This window comes from Pangasianodon hypophthalmus, chromosome 10 (assembly GCF_027358585.1).
Source record: "Pangasianodon hypophthalmus isolate fPanHyp1 chromosome 10, fPanHyp1.pri, whole genome shotgun sequence".
In the NCBI taxonomy this organism is placed as follows: Eukaryota; Metazoa; Chordata; class Actinopteri; order Siluriformes; family Pangasiidae; genus Pangasianodon; species Pangasianodon hypophthalmus.
Window position 1 is genome coordinate 638,958 of NC_069719.1, and position 21,966 is coordinate 660,923.

Genomic DNA, 21,966 nt, shown 5'->3' on the forward strand with positions numbered 1-21,966 from the left:
GCCGAGGGGTTTAGTCCCGCCCCCTATTATTTCCCTGTTTTTCCTCTCTCTCTTTTCTTTCCTTCTTTCCCATTTTCATCCTGACGCTGCATCTTTCTTTCTCCCATCTTTATCTTTTCCTCATTCGGATTACTAAAAATCACTTGAGTGTAGTTCACGCCTCCGAGGTTGCCGGGTTTTTCTTGAGTAGAAGCTTCTGAGACGGAGTTTTTCAACAGCGTCTAAGCCTTTAAACACGAAAAAAATTTAAAGAAGTAAAAGAGATTTTTTTTCTCTGCTGTAATACGTAGGTAGGAAACGTAGGTCTGAGCACCACTGTGTGCAAACTCTGTATTAAATCCTCACTATGCACTCAGCTAAACTCTGAATACGGCCCTCCAAACGTGTGTATCGCGATTTAGACATGCAGTTTACTCCACGCTAAGATGGAGGCTTAACGTCCTCTACCTGTTAGCTCCATTAGCCTTGTAGCTGAAGTGCGAAATTAAAGAATCAAACCAAGGACACCAGACATGATTTGGCTGCTTGTGTACATTTGTGGACATTTTATTTTTGGATGAACTGGTATATTTCCAAATCCAAAAACTTTATATCTATATAACTTGCAAATCCACACTCTGTATCTGTGTAACTATTCAATTCAAACATTATTTTTTTAACCCTAACTCACAGTAACAATAGTCAGAAGGCGGTGTAGGTGTATAATTGTGAGATTTGGCACTTTCAGATCTGTAATTGTTTTGAAGTGGTTGGAAGTCTGAGATCTGTGAACGCTGACGGCTCTCCCGCAGGGGATCGTGGGACGCGGCGCTCGTTGCCACAACGCCCACATTACCGTTAGCAGCGATAGCGGACCGTCTGGTCGAGACTCGGCCCAGGATCACCATGGTAATGCCATGGAGACGGTGACGATAAATGAGAAATAAAGGAAGCAACAGATTGGAAATGCTGGTGTTGTGAATCAGAGATGGCAGCTTTTATTGCCTGCTGAATTCTATGTGCTTGTGGTACTTCTGTTCTCTCTGTCCATAATAAAATCATAATAGTGTTCATAATACGCTTTATTTACCTCGCTGTAAATATAATACGCTTTATTTACCTCGCTGTAACTATAATACGCTTTATTTACCTCGCTGTAACTATAACACGCTTTATTTACCTCGCTGTAACTATAATACGCTTTATTTACCTCGCTGTAACTATAACACGCTTTATTTACCTCGCTGTAACTATAATACGCTTTATTTACCTCGCTGTAACTATAATACGCTTTATTTACCTCGCTGTAACTATAACACGCTTTATTTACCTCGCTGTAAATATAATACGCTTTATTTACCTCGCTGTAACTATAATACGCTTTATTTACCTCGCTGTAAATATAATACGCTTTATTTACCTCGCTGTAACTATAATACGCTTTATTTACCTCGCTGTAACTATAACACGCTTTATTTACCTCGCTGTAACTATAACATGCTTTATTTACCTCGCTGTAAATATAACACGCTTTATTTACCTCGCTGTAAATATAATACGCTTTATTTACCTCGCTGTAACTATAATACGCTTTATTTACCTCGCTGTAAATACAATACGCTTTATTTACCTCGCTGTAACTATAAAACGCTTTATTTACCTCGCTATAAATATAACACGCTTTATTTACCTCGCTGTAACTATAACACGCTTTATTTACCTCGCTGTAACTATAACACGCTTTATTTACCTCGCTGTAAATACAATACGCTTTATTTACCTCGCTGTAAATTTAATATGCTTCATTTACCTCGCTGTAACTATAATACGCTTTATTTACCTCGCTGTAACTATAATACGCTTTATTTACCTCGCTGTAACTATAACACGCTTTATTTACCTCGCTGTAAATATAACATGCTTTATTTACCTCGCTGTAAATATAACACGCTTTATTTACCTCGCTGTAACTATAACACGCTTTATTTACCTCGCTGTAAATATAATACGCTTTATTTACCTCGCTGTAAATATAACACGCTTTATTTACCTCGCTGTAAATATAATACGCTTTATTTACCTCGCTGTAACTATAATACGCTTTATTTACCTCGCTGTAAATATAATACGCTTTATTTACCTCGCTGTAACTATAATACGCTTTATTTACCTCGCTGTAACTATAATACGCTTTATTTACCTCGCTGTAACTATAACATGCTTTATTTACCTCGCTGTAACTATAATACGCTTTATTTACCTCGCTGTAAATATAATACGCTTTATTTACCTCGCTGTAAATATAATACGCTTTATTTACCTCGCTGTAACTATAACACGCTTTATTTACCTCGCTGTAACTATAACACGCTTTATTTACCTCGCTGTAACTATAATACGCTTTATTTACCTCGCTGTAACTATAATACGCTTTATTTACCTCGCTGTAAATATAACACGCTTTATTTACCTCGCTGTAACTATAACACGCTTTATTTACCTCGCTGTAAATATAACACGCTTTATTTACCTCGCTGTAAATATAATACGCTTTATTTACCTCGCTGTAAATATAACACGCTTTATTTACCTCGCTGTAAATATAACACGCTTTATTTACCTCGCTGTAAATATAATACGCTTTATTTACCTCGCTGTAAATATAACACGCTTTATTTACCTCGCTGTAAATATAACACGCTTTATTTACCTCGCTGTAACTATAACACGCTTTATTTACCTCGCTGTAACTATAACACGCTTTATTTACCTCGCTGTAACTATAATACGCTTTATTTACCTCGCTGTAAATATAACACGCTTTATTTACCTCGCTGTAACTATAATACGCTTTATTTACCTCGCTGTAACTATAACACGCTTTATTTACCTCGCTGTAACTATAATACGCTTTATTTACCTCGCTGTAACTATAACACGCTTTATTTACCTCGCTGTAACTATAATACGCTTTATTTACCTCGCTGTAAATATAATACGCTTTATTTACCTCGCTGTAACTATAACACGCTTTATTTACCTCGCTGTAACTATAATACGCTTTATTTACCTCGCTGTAACTATAACACGCTTTATTTACCTCGCTGTAACTATAATACGCTTTATTTACCTCGCTGTAACTATAACACGCTTTATTTACCTCGCTGTAACTATAATACGCTTTATTTACCTCGCTGTAACTATAACACGCTTTATTTACCTCGCTGTAAATATAATACGCTTTATTTACCTCGCTGTAACTATAATACGCTTTATTTACCTCGCTGTAAATACAATACGCTTTATTTACCTCGCTGTAACTATAACACGCTTTATTTACCTCGCTGTAACTATAATACGCTTTATTTACCTCGCTGTAACTATAACACGCTTTATTTACCTCGCTGTAAATATAATACGCTTTATTTACCTCGCTGTAACTATAATACGCTTTATTTACCTCGCTGTAAATACAATACGCTTTATTTACCTCGCTGTAACTATAAAACGCTTTATTTACCTCGCTATAAATATAACACGCTTTATTTACCTCGCTGTAACTATAACACGCTTTATTTACCTCGCTGTAACTATAACACGCTTTATTTACCTCGCTGTAAATACAATACGCTTTATTTACCTCGCTGTAAATTTAATATGCTTCATTTACCTCGCTGTAACTATAATACGCTTTATTTACCTCGCTGTAACTATAATACGCTTTATTTACCTCGCTGTAACTATAACACGCTTTATTTACCTCGCTGTAAATATAACATGCTTTATTTACCTCGCTGTAAATATAACACGCTTTATTTACCTCGCTGTAACTATAACACGCTTTATTTACCTCGCTGTAAATATAATACGCTTTATTTACCTCGCTGTAAATATAACACGCTTTATTTACCTCGCTGTAAATATAATACGCTTTATTTACCTCGCTGTAACTATAATACGCTTTATTTACCTCGCTGTAAATATAATACGCTTTATTTACCTCGCTGTAACTATAATACGCTTTATTTACCTCGCTGTAACTATAATACGCTTTATTTACCTCGCTGTAACTATAACATGCTTTATTTACCTCGCTGTAACTATAATACGCTTTATTTACCTCGCTGTAACTATAATACGCTTTATTTACCTCGCTGTAACTATAATACGCTTTATTTACCTCGCTGTAAATATAACACGCTTTATTTACCTCGCTGTAACTATAACACGCTTTATTTACCTCGCTGTAAATATAACACGCTTTATTTACCTCGCTGTAAATATAATACGCTTTATTTACCTCGCTGTAAATATAACACGCTTTATTTACCTCGCTGTAAATATAACACGCTTTATTTACCTCGCTGTAAATATAACACGCTTTATTTACCTCGCTGTAAATATAATACGCTTTATTTACCTCGCTGTAAATATAACACGCTTTATTTACCTCGCTGTAAATATAACACGCTTTATTTACCTCGCTGTAAATATAACACGCTTTATTTACCTCGCTGTAACTATAACACGCTTTATTTACCTCGCTGTAACTATAATACGCTTTATTTACCTCGCTGTAAATATAATACGCTTTATTTACCTCGCTGTAACTATAATACGCTTTATTTACCTCGCTGTAACTATAACACGCTTTATTTACCTCGCTGTAACTATAATACGCTTTATTTACCTCGCTGTAACTATAACACGCTTTATTTACCTCGCTGTAACTATAATACGCTTTATTTACCTCGCTGTAAATATAATACGCTTTATTTACCTCGCTGTAACTATAACACGCTTTATTTACCTCGCTGTAACTATAATACGCTTTATTTACCTCGCTGTAACTATAACACGCTTTATTTACCTCGCTGTAACTATAATACGCTTTATTTACCTCGCTGTAACTATAACACGCTTTATTTACCTCGCTGTAACTATAATACGCTTTATTTACCTCGCTGTAACTATAACACGCTTTATTTACCTCGCTGTAACTATAACACGCTTTATTTACCTCGCTGTAAATACAATACGCTTTATTTACCTCGCTGTAAATTTAATATGCTTCATTTACCTCGCTGTAACTATAATACGCTTTATTTACCTCGCTGTAACTATAACACGCTTTATTTACCTCGCTGTAAATATAACACGCTTTATTTACCTCGCTGTAAATATAACACGCTTTATTTACCTCGCTGTAACTATAACACGCTTTATTTACCTCGCTGTAAATATAATACGCTTTATTTACCTCGCTGTAACTATAATACGCTTTATTTACCTCGCTGTAACTATAACATGCTTTATTTACCTCGCTGTAACTATAACACGCTTTATTTACCTCGCTGTAACTATAACACGCTTTATTTACCTCGCTGTAACTATAACACGCTTTATTTACCTCGCTGTAACTATAACACGCTTTATTTACCTCGCTGTAACTATAATACGCTTTATTTACCTCGCTGTAACTATAACACGCTTTATTTACCTCGCTGTAAATATAATACGCTTTATTTACCTCGCTGTAACTATAATACGCTTTATTTACCTCGCTGTAACTATAATACGCTTTATTTACCTCGCTGTAACTATAACATGCTTTATTTACCTCGCTGTAAATATAATACGCTTTATTTACCTCGCTGTAACTATAATACGCTTTATTTACCTCGCTGTAACTATAACACGCTTTATTTACCTCGCTGTAACTATAACACGCTTTATTTACCTCGCTGTAACTATAACACGCTTTATTTACCTCGCTGTAACTATAACACGCTTTATTTACCTCGCTGTAAATATAACACGCTTTATTTACCTCGCTGTAAATATAACACGCTTTATTTACCTCGCTGTAAATATAACACGCTTTATTTACCTCGCTGTAAATATAACACGCTTTATTTACCTCGCTGTAAATATAACACGCTTTATTTACCTCGCTGTAAATATAACACGCTTTATTTACCTCGCTGTAACTATAACACGCTTTATTTACCTCGCTGTAACTATAACACGCTTTATTTACCTCGCTGTAACTATAATACGCTTTATTTACCTCGCTGTAACTATAACACGCTTTATTTACCTCGCTGTAAATATAACACGCTTTATTTACCTCGCTGTAAATATAACACGCTTTATTTACCTCGCTGTAAATATAACACGCTTTATTTACCTCGCTGTAAATATAACACGCTTTATTTACCTCGCTGTAAATATAACACGCTTTATTTACCTCGCTGTAAATATAACACGCTTTATTTACCTCGCTGTAACTATAACACGCTTTATTTACCTCGCTGTAACTATAATACGCTTTATTTACCTCGCTGTAACTATAATACGCTTTATTTACCTCGCTGTAACTATAATACGCTTTATTTACCTCGCTGTAACTATAACACGCTTTATTTACCTCGCTGTAACTATAATACGCTTTATTTACCTCGCTGTAACTATAATACGCTTTATTTACCTCGCTGTAACTATAATACGCTTTATTTACCTCGCTGTAAATATAATACGCTTTATTTACCTCGCTGTAACTATAACACGCTTTATTTACCTCGCTGTAAATATAACACGCTTTATTTACCTCGCTGTAACTATAACACGCTTTATTTACCTCGCTGTAAATATAATACGCTTTATTTACCTCGCTGTAACTATAACACGCTTTATTTACCTCGCTGTAACTATAACACGCTTTATTTACCTCGCTGTAACTATAATACGCTTTATTTACCTCGCTGTAACTATAATACGCTTTATTTACCTCGCTGTAAATATAATACGCTTTATTTACCTCGCTGTAACTATAACACGCTTTATTTACCTCGCTGTAAATATAATACGCTTTATTTACCTCGCTGTAAATATAATACGCTTTATTTACCTCGCTGTAAATATAATACGCTTTATTTACCTCGCTGTAACTATAACACGCTTTATTTACCTCGCTGTAACTATAACACGCTTTATTTACCTCGCTGTAACTATAACACGCTTTATTTACCTCGCTGTAAATATAATACGCTTTATTTACCTCGCTGTAAATATAATACGCTTTATTTACCTCGCTGTAACTATAACACGCTTTATTTACCTCGCTGTAAATATAATACGCTTTATTTACCTCGCTGTAAATATAATACGCTTTATTTACCTCGCTGTAAATATAATACGCTTTATTTACCTCGCTGTAAATATAATACGCTTTATTTACCTCGCTGTAAATATAATACGCTTTATTTACCTCGCTGTAACTATAACACGCTTTATTTACCTCGCTGTAAATATAATACGCTTTATTTACCTCGCTGTAACTATAACACGCTTTATTTACCTCGCTGTAAATATAATACGCTTTATTTACCTCGCTGTAAATATAATACGCTTTATTTACCTCGCTGTAAATATAATACGCTTTATTTACCTCGCTGTAACTATAACACGCTTTATTTACCTCGCTGTAACTATAACACGCTTTATTTACCTCGCTGTAACTATAACACGCTTTATTTACCTCGCTGTAACTATAATACGCTTTATTTACCTCGCTGTAACTATAATACGCTTTATTTACCTCGCTGTAACTATAACACGCTTTATTTACCTCGCTGTAAATATAATACGCTTTATTTACCTCGCTGTAAATATAATACGCTTTATTTACCTCGCTGTAACTATAACACGCTTTATTTACCTCGCTGTAACTATAACACGCTTTATTTACCTCGCTGTAACTATAACACGCTTTATTTACCTCGCTGTAACTATAATACGCTTTATTTACCTCGCTGTAAATATAACACGCTTTATTTACCTCGCTGTAACTATAACACGCTTTATTTACCTCGCTGTAAATATAACACGCTTTATTTACCTCGCTGTAAATATAACACGCTTTATTTACCTCGCTGTAAATATAACACGCTTTATTTACCTCGCTGTAAATATAACACGCTTTATTTACCTCGCTGTAAATATAATACGCTTTATTTACCTCGCTGTAAATATAACACGCTTTATTTACCTCGCTGTAACTATAACACGCTTTATTTACCTCGCTGTAACTATAATACGCTTTATTTACCTCGCTGTAACTATAATACGCTTTATTTACCTCGCTGTAAATATAATACGCTTTATTTACCTCGCTGTAACTATAACACGCTTTATTTACCTCGCTGTAACTATAACACGCTTTATTTACCTCGCTGTAACTATAACACGCTTTATTTACCTCGCTGTAACTATAACACGCTTTATTTACCTCGCTGTAAATATAACACGCTTTATTTACCTCGCTGTATATATAATACGCTTTATTTACCTCGCTGTAACTATAACACGCTTTATTTACCTCGCTGTAACTATAATACGCTTTATTTACCTCGCTGTAACTATAACACGCTTTATTTACCTCGCTGTAACTATAACACGCTTTATTTACCTCGCTGTAACTATAACACGCTTTATTTACCTCGCTGTAACTATAATACGCTTTATTTACCTCGCTGTAAATATAATACGCTTTATTTACCTCGCTGTAACTATAACACGCTTTATTTACCTCGCTGTAACTATAACACGCTTTATTTACCTCGCTGTAACTATAACACGCTTTATTTACCTCGCTGTAAATATAATACGCTTTATTTACCTCGCTGTAACTATAACACGCTTTATTTACCTCGCTGTAACTATAATACGCTTTATTTACCTCGCTGTAACTATAACACGCTTTATTTACCTCGCTGTAAATATAATACGCTTTATTTACCTCGCTGTAACTATAACACGCTTTATTTACCTCGCTGTAACTATAATACGCTTTATTTACCTCGCTGTAACTATAATACGCTTTATTTACCTCGCTGTAAATATAATACGCTTTATTTACCTCGCTGTAAATATAATACGCTTTATTTACCTCGCTGTAAATATAATACGCTTTATTTACCTCGCTGTAACTATAACACGCTTTATTTACCTCGCTGTAACTATAACACGCTTTATTTACCTCGCTGTAACTATAATACGCTTTATTTACCTCGCTGTAACTATAATACGCTTTATTTACCTCGCTGTAAATATAACACGCTTTATTTACCTCGCTGTAACTATAACACGCTTTATTTACCTCGCTGTAAATATAACACGCTTTATTTACCTCGCTGTAAATATAACACGCTTTATTTACCTCGCTGTAAATATAACACGCTTTATTTACCTCGCTGTAAATATAACACGCTTTATTTACCTCGCTGTAAATATAACACGCTTTATTTACCTCGCTGTAAATATAACACGCTTTATTTACCTCGCTGTAAATATAATACGCTTTATTTACCTCGCTGTAAATATAACACGCTTTATTTACCTCGCTGTAACTATAACACGCTTTATTTACCTCGCTGTAACTATAATACGCTTTATTTACCTCGCTGTAACTATAATACGCTTTATTTACCTCGCTGTAAATATAATACGCTTTATTTACCTCGCTGTAACTATAATACGCTTTATTTACCTCGCTGTAACTATAATACGCTTTATTTACCTCGCTGTAAATATAACACGCTTTATTTACCTCGCTGTAACTATAACACGCTTTATTTACCTCGCTGTAACTATAATACGCTTTATTTACCTCGCTGTAACTATAACACGCTTTATTTACCTCGCTGTAACTATAACACGCTTTATTTACCTCGCTGTAACTATAACACGCTTTATTTACCTCGCTGTAACTATAACACGCTTTATTTACCTCGCTGTAACTATAACACGCTTTATTTACCTCGCTGTAACTATAATACGCTTTATTTACCTCGCTGTAAATATAACACGCTTTATTTACCTCGCTGTAAATATAATACGCTTTATTTACCTCGCTGTAACTATAATACGCTTTATTTACCTCGCTGTAAATATAACACGCTTTATTTACCTCGCTGTAACTATAACACGCTTTATTTACCTCGCTGTAACTATAACACGCTTTATTTACCTCGCTGTAACTATAACACGCTTTATTTACCTCGCTGTAACTATAACACGCTTTATTTACCTCGCTGTAACTATAACACGCTTTATTTACCTCGCTGTAACTATAATACGCTTTATTTACCTCGCTGTAAATATAACACGCTTTATTTACCTCGCTGTAAATATAATACGCTTTATTTACCTCGCTGTAACTATAATACGCTTTATTTACCTCGCTGTAAATATAACACGCTTTATTTACCTCGCTGTAACTATAACACGCTTTATTTACCTCGCTGTAACTATAACACGCTTTATTTACCTCGCTGTAACTATAATACGCTTTATTTACCTCGCTGTAAATATAACACGCTTTATTTACCTCGCTGTAACTATAATACGCTTTATTTACCTCGCTGTAAATATAACACGCTTTATTTACCTCGCTGTAACTATAATACGCTTTATTTACCTCGCTGTAAATATAACACGCTTTATTTACCTCGCTGTAACTATAACACGCTTTATTTACCTCGCTGTAACTATAACACGCTTTATTTACCTCGCTGTAACTATAATACGCTTTATTTACCTCGCTGTAACTATAACACGCTTTATTTACCTCGCTGTAACTATAATACGCTTTATTTACCTCGCTGTAACTATAATACGCTTTATTTACCTCGCTGTAACTATAATACGCTTTATTTACCTCGCTGTAAATATAACACGCTTTATTTACCTCGCTGTAACTATAACACGCTTTATTTACCTCGCTGTAACTATAACATGCTTTATTTACCTCGCTGTAACTATAATACGCTTTATTTACCTCGCTGTAACTATAATACGCTTTATTTACCTCGCTGTAACTATAATACGCTTTATTTACCTCGCTGTAACTATAACACGCTTTATTTACCTCGCTGTAACTATAACACGCTTTATTTACCTCGCTGTAACTATAACATGCTTTATTTACCTCGCTGTAACTATAATACGCTTTATTTACCTCGCTGTAACTATAATACGCTTTATTTACCTCGCTGTAACTATAACACGCTTTATTTACCTCGCTGTAAATATAATACGCTTTATTTAAATCTTGTAGCCCACTATTCCATCTTTACTATCATGCAGTTGTAAAATTTTAAAGCAACATTTTTGGTCCGTTATCATCTGAAAGTGTGACTTTATCTAATGGATGTAACCGTTATATAATTTTTCTTAATATATTAGGATATAAAACTGTGGTGGTCTCTGCAGTATTTGGCCACTAGAGGGCAGCATTCATGCTTTTTAACATCTTCCAGCATCTTAATGTATGCTTCTCTCTCTCTCTCTTTTTTTTTTTTTAATCTCCAGACACCTTCGCCAGTAAAGTGGCTGCGATCCAGGACCAGTATGCTGACGCGTCTATCGGGAACGTCACGGGCAGCAATGCGGTGAATGTGTTCCTGGGAATCGGTGTGGCATGGTCCATCGCCGCCATCTTCCACCAATCGAAAGGGCGCGAGTTTCGTGTGGAGCCGGGCAACCTGGCCTTCTCAGTCACGCTCTTCACCATCTTCGCCTTCATCTGCGTGGCTACGCTCATGTACCGGCGCCGGCCTGACATCGGCGGCGAGCTGGGAGGCCCGAGGACTGCCAAAGCGCTCACGACCATGCTCTTTATCAGCCTGTGGCTGCTCTACATCCTGTTCTCCTCACTCGAGGCTTACTGCCACATCAAGGGCTTCTAAACACACACACATACAGAAACACACACACACATGCGCACGGAGTCACACACACATATACTAACACACCGATGTCCATATGAAGATGCGTACGCTCACACATTCTCACATATACGCACACACAGGTTATGAGGAAGGACGGATGCTAACGAGAAGGAAGCTACATCAGACAGGACATGGATAATTTTTTTAATTTTCCCATCTTAGCTGAGTGTAGAGAGCTGACACACGGAAAAATGACAACAAAGCAAATTGAAATGAGTAAAGATAAAGGAATGAGGAGCTAGTAACAGCGGAACTTTGCTAACCTCTGCTAATAAGTTTTAGGTTTTTTTTTATTTGTTTCTTTTTTTTGTTGTGATTAAAAGTGACACAACAACAGAAACTGAGGAACAACTGAACGCAAATCAGTAGGAAACGAGCTGTAATGTGCTGTAGAATGTTGAATTTTATTTATTTATTTCCTCTCTGCCACTTCACGCTCCTCTTTCTGCCTCAGGCTGAAAGACTGAATCTGATTGGACGCTTGTTAGCCGGTCAAGGTTCCCCATTGGCTACAGTCAGAGGGTGTGATTTTGCAGGGAATAATATGTAAAAATAATATGAAACACTTGACAACATTGATGACAAGCCAGTAATAAAACGCTTTACGTCATACGTTAGCCTGGGGTTCCAGGAAATGCTGGATTTGAGAGAACGGGATTCTGGGTAATGTAGTTCTGTTGACTGTATTTTACGAAACGTACAAGTGCACTATTCCGGTCCTTTTGTGGTCTTTGTGGTCTTTCAACGCCATTTTCAGCAACAAAACTGTTGATACCTAACCATGTTAGCCTTCATACTGAATACATTACGAAGATTTTTCTCACAGGTTGGACTTTACACACCATCTTTAGCTTTTTAATTAGCATTTCAATGAAATGTCTTACCTACTGGACCAGGATTTGATGTTTAAACTTTCTAAATTTATCTGCTAAAAAGTACTAAAAGTCCAATACGTAACCGCTAGCTCACAACAAGCTAACATACTAACACACATTGCTAACGACAGAGCTGGCAAAAATCCTGAGAAATTTTATTCACCTAAACACTATGAGAACTCTGACAATAAGTTTATTTATAAGTCAATCCTAACGCACCTTTAGCTAATCACACCAGTTTGATTGTAACTTCGTGTGAATGTAAAATCGTAAAACGTTCATGAGCTACTAAAAATGTATACAGCTGCACAAAGTAGCATCGTTTCATCATACGTAGCTTTAAGGTATAACTTATAGCTTACAGATATTAGTCAGAAACTGCTGTAAGAAATCAGTTAACAGTTAGTCAAAGGATCGCTGAAAAAAAAAACTTGTCAGAAAACAGACGACATTTGCGCTGGAAAACTGATTAATATTCACTCTTCCATGTGGAAAGAGAAAAGAGACGTTGTTCACAAATTCACAAACAATTCAGTCTTTCTGAACAAGTCATAAGGTGAACGAATCAGTGTCAGTCACTGGAAATGATTCGTTCATAAACGATTTCTTCTTTTTGAATGAATCAATATGACGAACGAATCAGTATCAGTCACTGGACACGAGTCATTCATAAATGATTCTTTTTTTTTTGAATGATTCAACAAGATGAACGAATCAGTGTCGGTCACTAGATACGATTCATTCATAAATGATTCCATCTTTTGGAATGAATCAGTAAGATGAATGAATCAGTGTCGGTCACTAGATACGATTCATTCATAAATGATTCCATCTTTTGGAATGAATCAGTAAGATGAACGAATCAGTGTCGGTCACTAGATACGATTCATTCATAAATGATTCCATCTTTTGGAATGAATCAGTAAGATGAATGAATCAGTGTCGGTCACTGGAAAGATTCGTTCATAAACGAATCCATCTTTTGGAATGAATCAATAAAATGAACGAATCAGTATCGGTCACTGGAAACGATTCATTCATAAATGATTCTATTTTTTTGAATGATTCAATAAGATGAACGAATCAGTGTCGGTCACTAGATACAATTCATTCATAAATGATTCCATCTTTTTGAATGAATCACGGAGGCGAATGAATCAGGATCGGCCATAGGACGTGTTTGGATCACAAACAATTCGCTCTTTTTAAATGAATCACTACGCTAACTGAATCAGTATCGTCACTAGACATTTTATTCATGAACGATTCAATCTGTTTGAATGAATCAATAAGATGAACGAATCAGTATCGTCTCTACACACGATTCGTTTGTGAATAATTCAGTCTTTTTAAACGAGTCACTAAATTGACTCAGTATCGTTCATTGCCACACACTGAGTCATTCCTTTTGTTCAGTTGCTGCTGATGGGCTTCGCTACTGCAAACCGCAAAACTGAAGGCGAAGCCAAACCACTACATTTCCAGAGATTTTTTTTAAAGTAGGTTTATTGTTATATTTTTATCCATCAGTGTTTTGTAAAAGTCTGTGAATTGTGTGAGTCGCATGTGTCAGTGCGTGTGTGTCGAATCTTTTCGTCTGTCCTTCAGTGAATTGTTGTTGACCTTCCAGAAATTTCTGTGACGTTTCCTCGCTCGCTCTGTCTTTACGCTTTCCGTATAAAGCTAGCTAGGCCGCTAGTTCGCTAGTCAGCGATTAGCTAGCGTCCGTTCTCTGTGTTCAGTGTGTGTTTCTGCCCCGATTCATTTGATTCATTTGTTAAATTAGCAAACACCCCACTTTGATGCGCTACATATTAAAATCATCGCTAAAGATCTTTTTTTTTGCAAAACAAAACTATGATTGATTTATTTTTTAAACGTTTGACTTTAAACAGGACAATTTTCAGAGACTGATAGACCTCATTAGATTAGCGTGTTATCCTGCGCGTCGTTTCTGCCCGAGTTTACACTGATGACTGTTACACACACACACACACACACACACACACACACACACACATAGTTCCCATGCAAAACACACAGCTACGGTCTCGCACATTTCATAAACATACTTAATCGTGCTAAAGAGACGTACACACTTCATAACCGCTAGCTAAAATCTCTCCCTCACACACACACACACACATTCACACACACACTCACACACACACACACACACACACACACAGTGGAGTTTACGAGGGCGTGCGCTCCCTCCAGTCCTGCTGAGATTATATAAGTAAGGCTAACACTTTAGCAGATTAGCATGGTTTTAGACTCTCGATTTAGTCTGGTTTTAAACCTGTAGATTAGCCTGGATATGACACTGAACGTAGCTAGCGTTTTTTTTTTTTAATTTAAGGAAAGAAGGTAAAGTTTTCAGATTAGACTGGCTTAAAAAATAAACATTTTTTATCTATTTGTCCTTTTAGAGTCCAGATTTTCACGCTAACCTAGAGTAGACGCGCTAGCGGTTAAGACTCAATACATTTAGATTTGGGATAAATGCTAATTGTAGTTTAGCTTGATGATAAGAAAAGAAAAAATTTGCCAAAGGGAAAATTGTAAAAATCGTTTCTAAAACAATTCTAGCGATACAACTGGGTTTTGTATTTGATGCTAATGTTTTTTACCGAAAGAAAAGAATTAAAACGTAAAGTTTGAAAAATGGCCTTGGAGGACTTTCGTACGAGGAATTTATACAAAATATACAAAACTCGAGCATTAAGCGCTAATTCTTAGTGAATGTATCAGGACGCGTGATAGCTGTAGCGTAACGCTGATGGAAAAACGCTAAACCTATTCTTTTGGTTCTCTTGTTTGTTTTATTTTCTTGGTTTTTTATTAATTACGAAACTAAAAACGGTTCCCTGATGATTCTTTATGGAGACGAACGACATGGACGGTGTTGCAATACAAAGAAAAAACACACACACACACACACTCACACTCACACACACACACACACACACATACACACTCATACACACACACAGAAAACACAATAATTTAAAAAAAAGGACAAAGACAAAGACCCTTGATATTCCTTGAAAAACAATTTAAAGAAAGAAATAAAAGCTAGAAGATGAAGAAGAGGACGGTGGACGCGTGTGAATTACAGCCATACTCTGCCGCAACGGACTTCCTGTGGGCGTGGCCTCCTGCTGATCGCGGCGTGTGTTTCAAAATGTGTCTGCATCTCAGTGTGTGTATGTGTGTCGTCTCGGTCGGTTGGACGCGTCTACAGCGAGTCGCCAAACTCCGGTCCTGAAGGCGACGGCGTCGGGTTTATAAACACGAGTGCGCTAGCAAAAATTAGCAAAAACTAGCAAAATGAAGTGAAGTGACAGTGCTAACTAACACTAAATGAACGGAAGGGAAATGCTAGTTAGCATCTTTACTCAGACGTTAACGTTATATTCAAAAATGTACAAAATTGTAGAACAGATACATAAAGATCGTCTCTATGTTTTATTTCTGAGCGTTACAGGAGATTATCGTAGTTTGCAAGGCTAGCTGTAACATAGCTACACACATTCATGCTTAAAGGTTGGAACTGAGTGATTATTTATAAACCTAGGATTTCATTTCATAAATACCGCTAACTAGCAGATTAGCTAGCTAGCATTGTTTATCAATTTATTTATTTTTTTCCCAAATTATAGCTTACACTTAGGAAAAAAAAACACCCCTGATATCTGAATCGTTTCTAAAATACCCTGATTTACGCCAATTTCTGAGAAAATGTTTAATTTGGAATCTTGGTTTTAAAAAAGTAACGAGTTGCGTTATGTGACATGATATTTAGCTTCTTTTTTTAAAATCGCAAATTACACGTTTTCTTTTATTTTTTTGTTACGCTTTTAAATTAATTCTAATAAAAAGCACTAGTTCATAATAGCTTGATAATTTAAAAAAAAAATTACTAGCTAGATTTGAATTTTTATACCAATTTCTCAAAATATTTTTAATTTGGAGTTTTGTTTTTTTTAAAAAAAAAAAAACTAGTAATTATGTGATGTTATGTTTATTTAGTGACTTTTATTAACAAATTACACATAATTAATTTTATTAATTGTATTGTATTAATTTAAATAATTGTAACTGTTACTCATTTCAATGAATTTTAATTTAAATAAAGGTTCTAGCGCTTCAGAAAAAAAAGCCCAGGGGATCTTGATGATTTAAAAATAATAATAATACTTAAAAAATGTTTATGTCTTTGTTTTTTAATGATTATTACAATTAATTCAATTAACTACAAGTAATTAATTAATTAATACAATTAATTGTAATAAAACCCATTTTAACGTGATAATTTAAAAAATAATAACAGCAGGATCTTTAGCTAGATTCGAATTTTTACGTCAATGTTTCTGAAAATTAAAAAAATATCTAATAAATTTAAAAAAAGTAATAATAATAAAATAAAAATAGTTTTTGCTAGTTCACTCGCACTTTTACGTCTAAACCCGGCTACGTGTTCAGGATCGGAGTCTGACGGCGCGTTTCTGCGTCTCAGATTTCGTCCACAGCGATTGTGGGCGTTCTTGCATTTCAAAGTCCCTCCCCCCTCTCTTTCCCAAACCCCGCCCTTAGTCCCTCCCCCAAACCCCTCCCCCTCCCCTAAACCCCGCCCCTCGTTTCATATTTGGAATGTTAACGTGCTAGTTGTTGACACTGTGCATGGATGCTAACCTGTCTGTATATAGTAAGCAGTAACTCACTCATTAATGTCGAAAGGTTTCGAAAGATGTTTGTGTAGATATTTCGATTTTATTTGCGTTTTTATCTTGCACATACGTTGAAAAGAAAAGAAAAAAAGGCAGTATCTGTCGTTCCGGACAGTGCTACGAGGATTTTAATCGCGGGGAATGCATGGGTACTTGTACAAATAATAATATTAATAACGATAACAATAATAATAATGACGATAATAATAATAAAGATAATAATAACGATATTAATGATGATATTAATAATAATAATAACAACGCCTCTTCTTGCTTGTTGCCATGGTTGTATTATTATTATTATTTGACGATAGGTTATAATACACGAAAGGCTATTTTGTCATTGCGAGTTTGTGTGTATATAGTGTACAGTGAAATCGAGGCGAGTGTGTTATTGCCTCGGCGTTATCACATATTTATTTTAAACCCTTTAGTCAACTCAAGAATGACAAATATTGCCTTTTAGATGTACGTCTAATTTCCTTCACTGAGCAGTGTGTGTGTGAGTGTGTGTGTGTGTGCGTGTGTGTGTGAGTGTGTGTGTGTGTGTGTGTGTGTGCGTGTGTGTGTGAGTGTGTGTGTGTGTGTGTGTGTGCGTGTGTGTGTGTTGTCGTCATTTTACCCCCCCTCCCCCCCCCCACTGCTCAGATGGACTCGTTTTTTCAGGGGTTTAATAATATCTTTGATAATGTTGTTTTCTTGTTTGATTCTCTCTCTCTCTCTCTCTCTCTATGTCTCTCGACCATCGACGCCTTGCGTCATCATCATCATCATCATCGTATGACTCAAATTTTTACGACACACGGAGAACAAAAATCAACATCAACGAACTGGTTTTATTTGATCAGTTATCAAACACTAATATGATTTTTTTAAAATTGTGTTTTCGTTATTTTTCATTAATATAATGCTGCGTTTAAATAAATAAAGACAGCGTTTATGAGAAGATCTGACACAACGGCACGCTTTAGCAATAAAACACGTAATTTTTTTTTTTTTTACTAGCTAGCATGCTATGCCATTTACTGCAAATGCTAGTTAACAATCCCAAAGTTATCATTTAGCTATTTAACAAGCCGAAACTTAGCGTGCTAGCTAATAAATAAGGCGAATTGTAACAATCTAGCTAGCTGACAAGACAAACCTGATAGCTAACTAGTCATCCTCAGTGACTAGCTAGCTCCCATTCTTGTTGTTTATACTTCCTAGTTGCTTTACGCAAATGTTAGCTGTTTAATATGAATATATTTCGCGTCGCTAGCTGTAACTAGCAGATTGTGTTCATGTTTGTTTAATATCCACGTTTATAGCCATTTTACGTAGCTACGTTGTAATTTCAAACTAACTATCAGAATTTGTGTCACAAATTGTACGTTTTTTCAAATAATTGAACGGATTCTGATAAAAAGCACTAGCATTTTTAATTTCCTAGTTGCCTAGCAACAGCATTCCCAATAGGAAGCGTATCGTAGTGTTGAAAGCAGTAAGGATGATAGCGCTTTACACGTACTAGCTGCTAGCATACAGCAGAGTCAGGATTAGCTGTGTGCTAATAATTAGTTACATGTTACGAACAACATCAAGAACACGTTTAAAAGAGCGTCAGATGTAAACTTCTCATTTATAAATTCGACTGCGTGATTCGACTCGTCGCGATGGAAATGTTTTAAACTAGTTGTTACGATAATAACGTATATGTTCAATGGGTTACGCTTACTTTTTTTTTTCTTAAATTAATAACATTTAAGTGAGGAATACCGAGTATTAATGTTTGATAACTGATCAAGTTCGACTTTGTTATTCCGTGATTACAGAAAGAAAGTTCGGAATGTGATTGGAACGTGATCGTTTTATCTCTATTATGATGAAAATAAGTTTTTTTTTCCGAGATTAGACGCGATTAAACGTTCAGACGCAAGGCGTCATTAATAATTTCTCTGTTCACTCCGTCACTCTGCATCTTCCTCTGGTTCCTATCGAAGCTCTGACATTTACGTTTTTCTTTGATGATGAAGAATTGAAAAATGCTGATTTTTTTTTTTTTTTGCGGATCTTTACGTTTGCACTCAGACTAATAAGAAGGAAGTCCACTAACTGTGATTTGCCCCCATGGTACACCTCTACACAGGAAATAAAGTTTGGGAAATCCTGTTTAGAGCTCACCGCCTGCTGTGTGTCTTTATTAACACACACACACACACTTAACACACACACTTAACACACACACACTTAACACACACACACACTTAACACACACACACACTTAACACACACTTAACACACACACACTTAACACACACACACACACTTAACACACACACTTAACACACACACACTTAACACACACTTAACACACACACAATTAACACTCACACTTAACACGCACACTTAACACACACACACTCACTTAACACACACTTAACACGCACACACTTAACGCACACACACACACAATTAACACGCACACTTAACACGCACACACTTAACACACACATGCACTTAACACACACTTAACACGCACACACTTAACACACACTTAACACACACACTTAACACCCACACTTAACACACACACACTTAACACAAACACAATTAACACACACACTTAACGCAAACACTTAACACACACACACTTAACACAAACACTTAACACACACACACACTTAACACAAACACTTAACACACACACACTTAACACAAACACTTAACACACATGCACACACACACTTAACACACACACTTAACACGCACTTAACACACACACATTTAACACGCACACTTAACACACACACACACATACACTTAACACGCACTTAACACACACACTTAACACACACAATTAACACACACACTTAGCACACAGCCTAAACACACACACACTTAACACACACACACTTAATACACATGCACACATTTAACACACACACACACTTAACACAAACTTAACACACATGCACATACTTAACACACACACACACTTAACACACACATATACTTAACAAACACACACAGTCAACACACACTTAACACACACTCAGTGAAAATGAAGCTAATACAATCAAGTGACATTTTTTTGTAGGGACAATAATAATAACAATAATAATAATAATAATAATAATGATGATAATAATAATAATAATAATGTAGCTATCCTTTACTTTTATAACTGCTTTAAACTTGTATTTAAACTATTTATCTGTCCATTTTGTTTTACATTCTAGATTGAACTTCTAAATCTAGTTCAATGATAAAATAAAATAATTCTTTTTCCAATTAAAAACCACTATTGGGCACAAAACATTTTTCACAATCTAGCTATTTAACAACAAAAAACAATGCAATCTAGCTAGCTACCATGGTAAAACATAAAAAAAACTTAGCAATCTATCAACGTAGCAACTAAAAAGTTAGCAATCTAGCTAGTTAACAACCTAAAACTTAGCAAGCTATCTAGTTAGCAAGCTAGTATTTAGCCAGATTGCTTTGCATTTAGATTGATGTTGTGTTTTAGGACATATCCATGTTACATTTTTAACTTTAATTGTAATTGTAGATATTTGAAAATAAGGAACATTTTTACTTTTGTCCATTCAGAAGCCATTAGGGAGCACAAACTTTTGCACTCCAGTGTGTGTGTGCTTTTAACATACAACATATTCGTTTCAAAATAGTTCAAATGTTGAGTTAAAAATGAATTAATGCAAGACGCTTTGATACACACGACTGACTGATACACACACGTACACAGCATTCCTCACACAGTTCTGCACTCTGATTGGTCAGAAGGTGTTGATTAATTCTCTGTAACAGCAGCTCTGACAGTAGCGCAGGTTTATATTAATGCACTCGTTCTAATACGTTATTGTTTCTATAGCAACAGCTCATTCACAGGGACGTGTAAAGTTTTCTCCAGGGTAAGGAGATGTTTATGTAACATTTATGGAAGGAGTCTCCAGTGTCAGCGCTTTGTAACAGTCAGAGGTAAAGCTGTAACTGTAAGTTTTCCGACGTCTTCAGGACAGAGGAGTTTACGCTTCTTTCTTTGCGGTTTCTCAGTAACATGCGGAACAAGCTGCGATTTTATTTTTTTGTCTTATTAACTTGAAGAGAGAGAATAAAGAGGCTGGTGAGGGAACGAGTGTTTATAGCTGCTATAACGTAAGTGACAACAGGAACTCACTTAATTAAAATGTAACTATAAACAGATAAAAAGTATGATGTGTGGTTCTTTAATAAATAAAAAAATGGTAATTGTTAGTAAGTTGCTGTGGTGTAAGAGGAATAAAACACTTGGGGACGTGCTGTTAGAGGAAAATAATCAACTTCAGGGTGGGAACAGTAACTCTGCTTCATCACACACACACTCACACACACACACACAGACACACACACACACACACACACACACACACACACAGTGAATGTTTAGGATTAATAAATGAAAATTCTCAGTGGATGGAATTCTGCTAGGAAAGTAAATAAATAAATAAATAAATACGCATTGATTTGATTCTAGAAAGTTTACTATGTTTATGTGAATATGTGGAGTAACAGCTCAACTTTACACTGCTTCAGGAATTAACTCTT

General features: G+C 35.6%; 1 protein-coding gene across 2 annotated transcripts in view; it reads left to right on the plus strand.

Annotated features, from left to right (window-relative positions):
• Positions 1 to 19,536, plus strand: part of slc8a1b (solute carrier family 8 member 1b) — an 81,758-nt gene extending 62,222 nt beyond the window's left edge. For both annotated transcript variants that reach the window (XM_034308355.2, XM_053237487.1), the window contains exon 7: positions 11,353 to 19,536. In XM_034308355.2, the coding sequence (XP_034164246.1) occupies positions 11,353 to 11,729 (377 nt within the window). In that variant the 3' untranslated portion in view covers positions 11,730 to 19,536. The remainder of the gene's footprint in view (positions 1 to 11,352) is intronic.
• Positions 19,537 to 21,966: the final 2,430 nt, after the last annotated feature.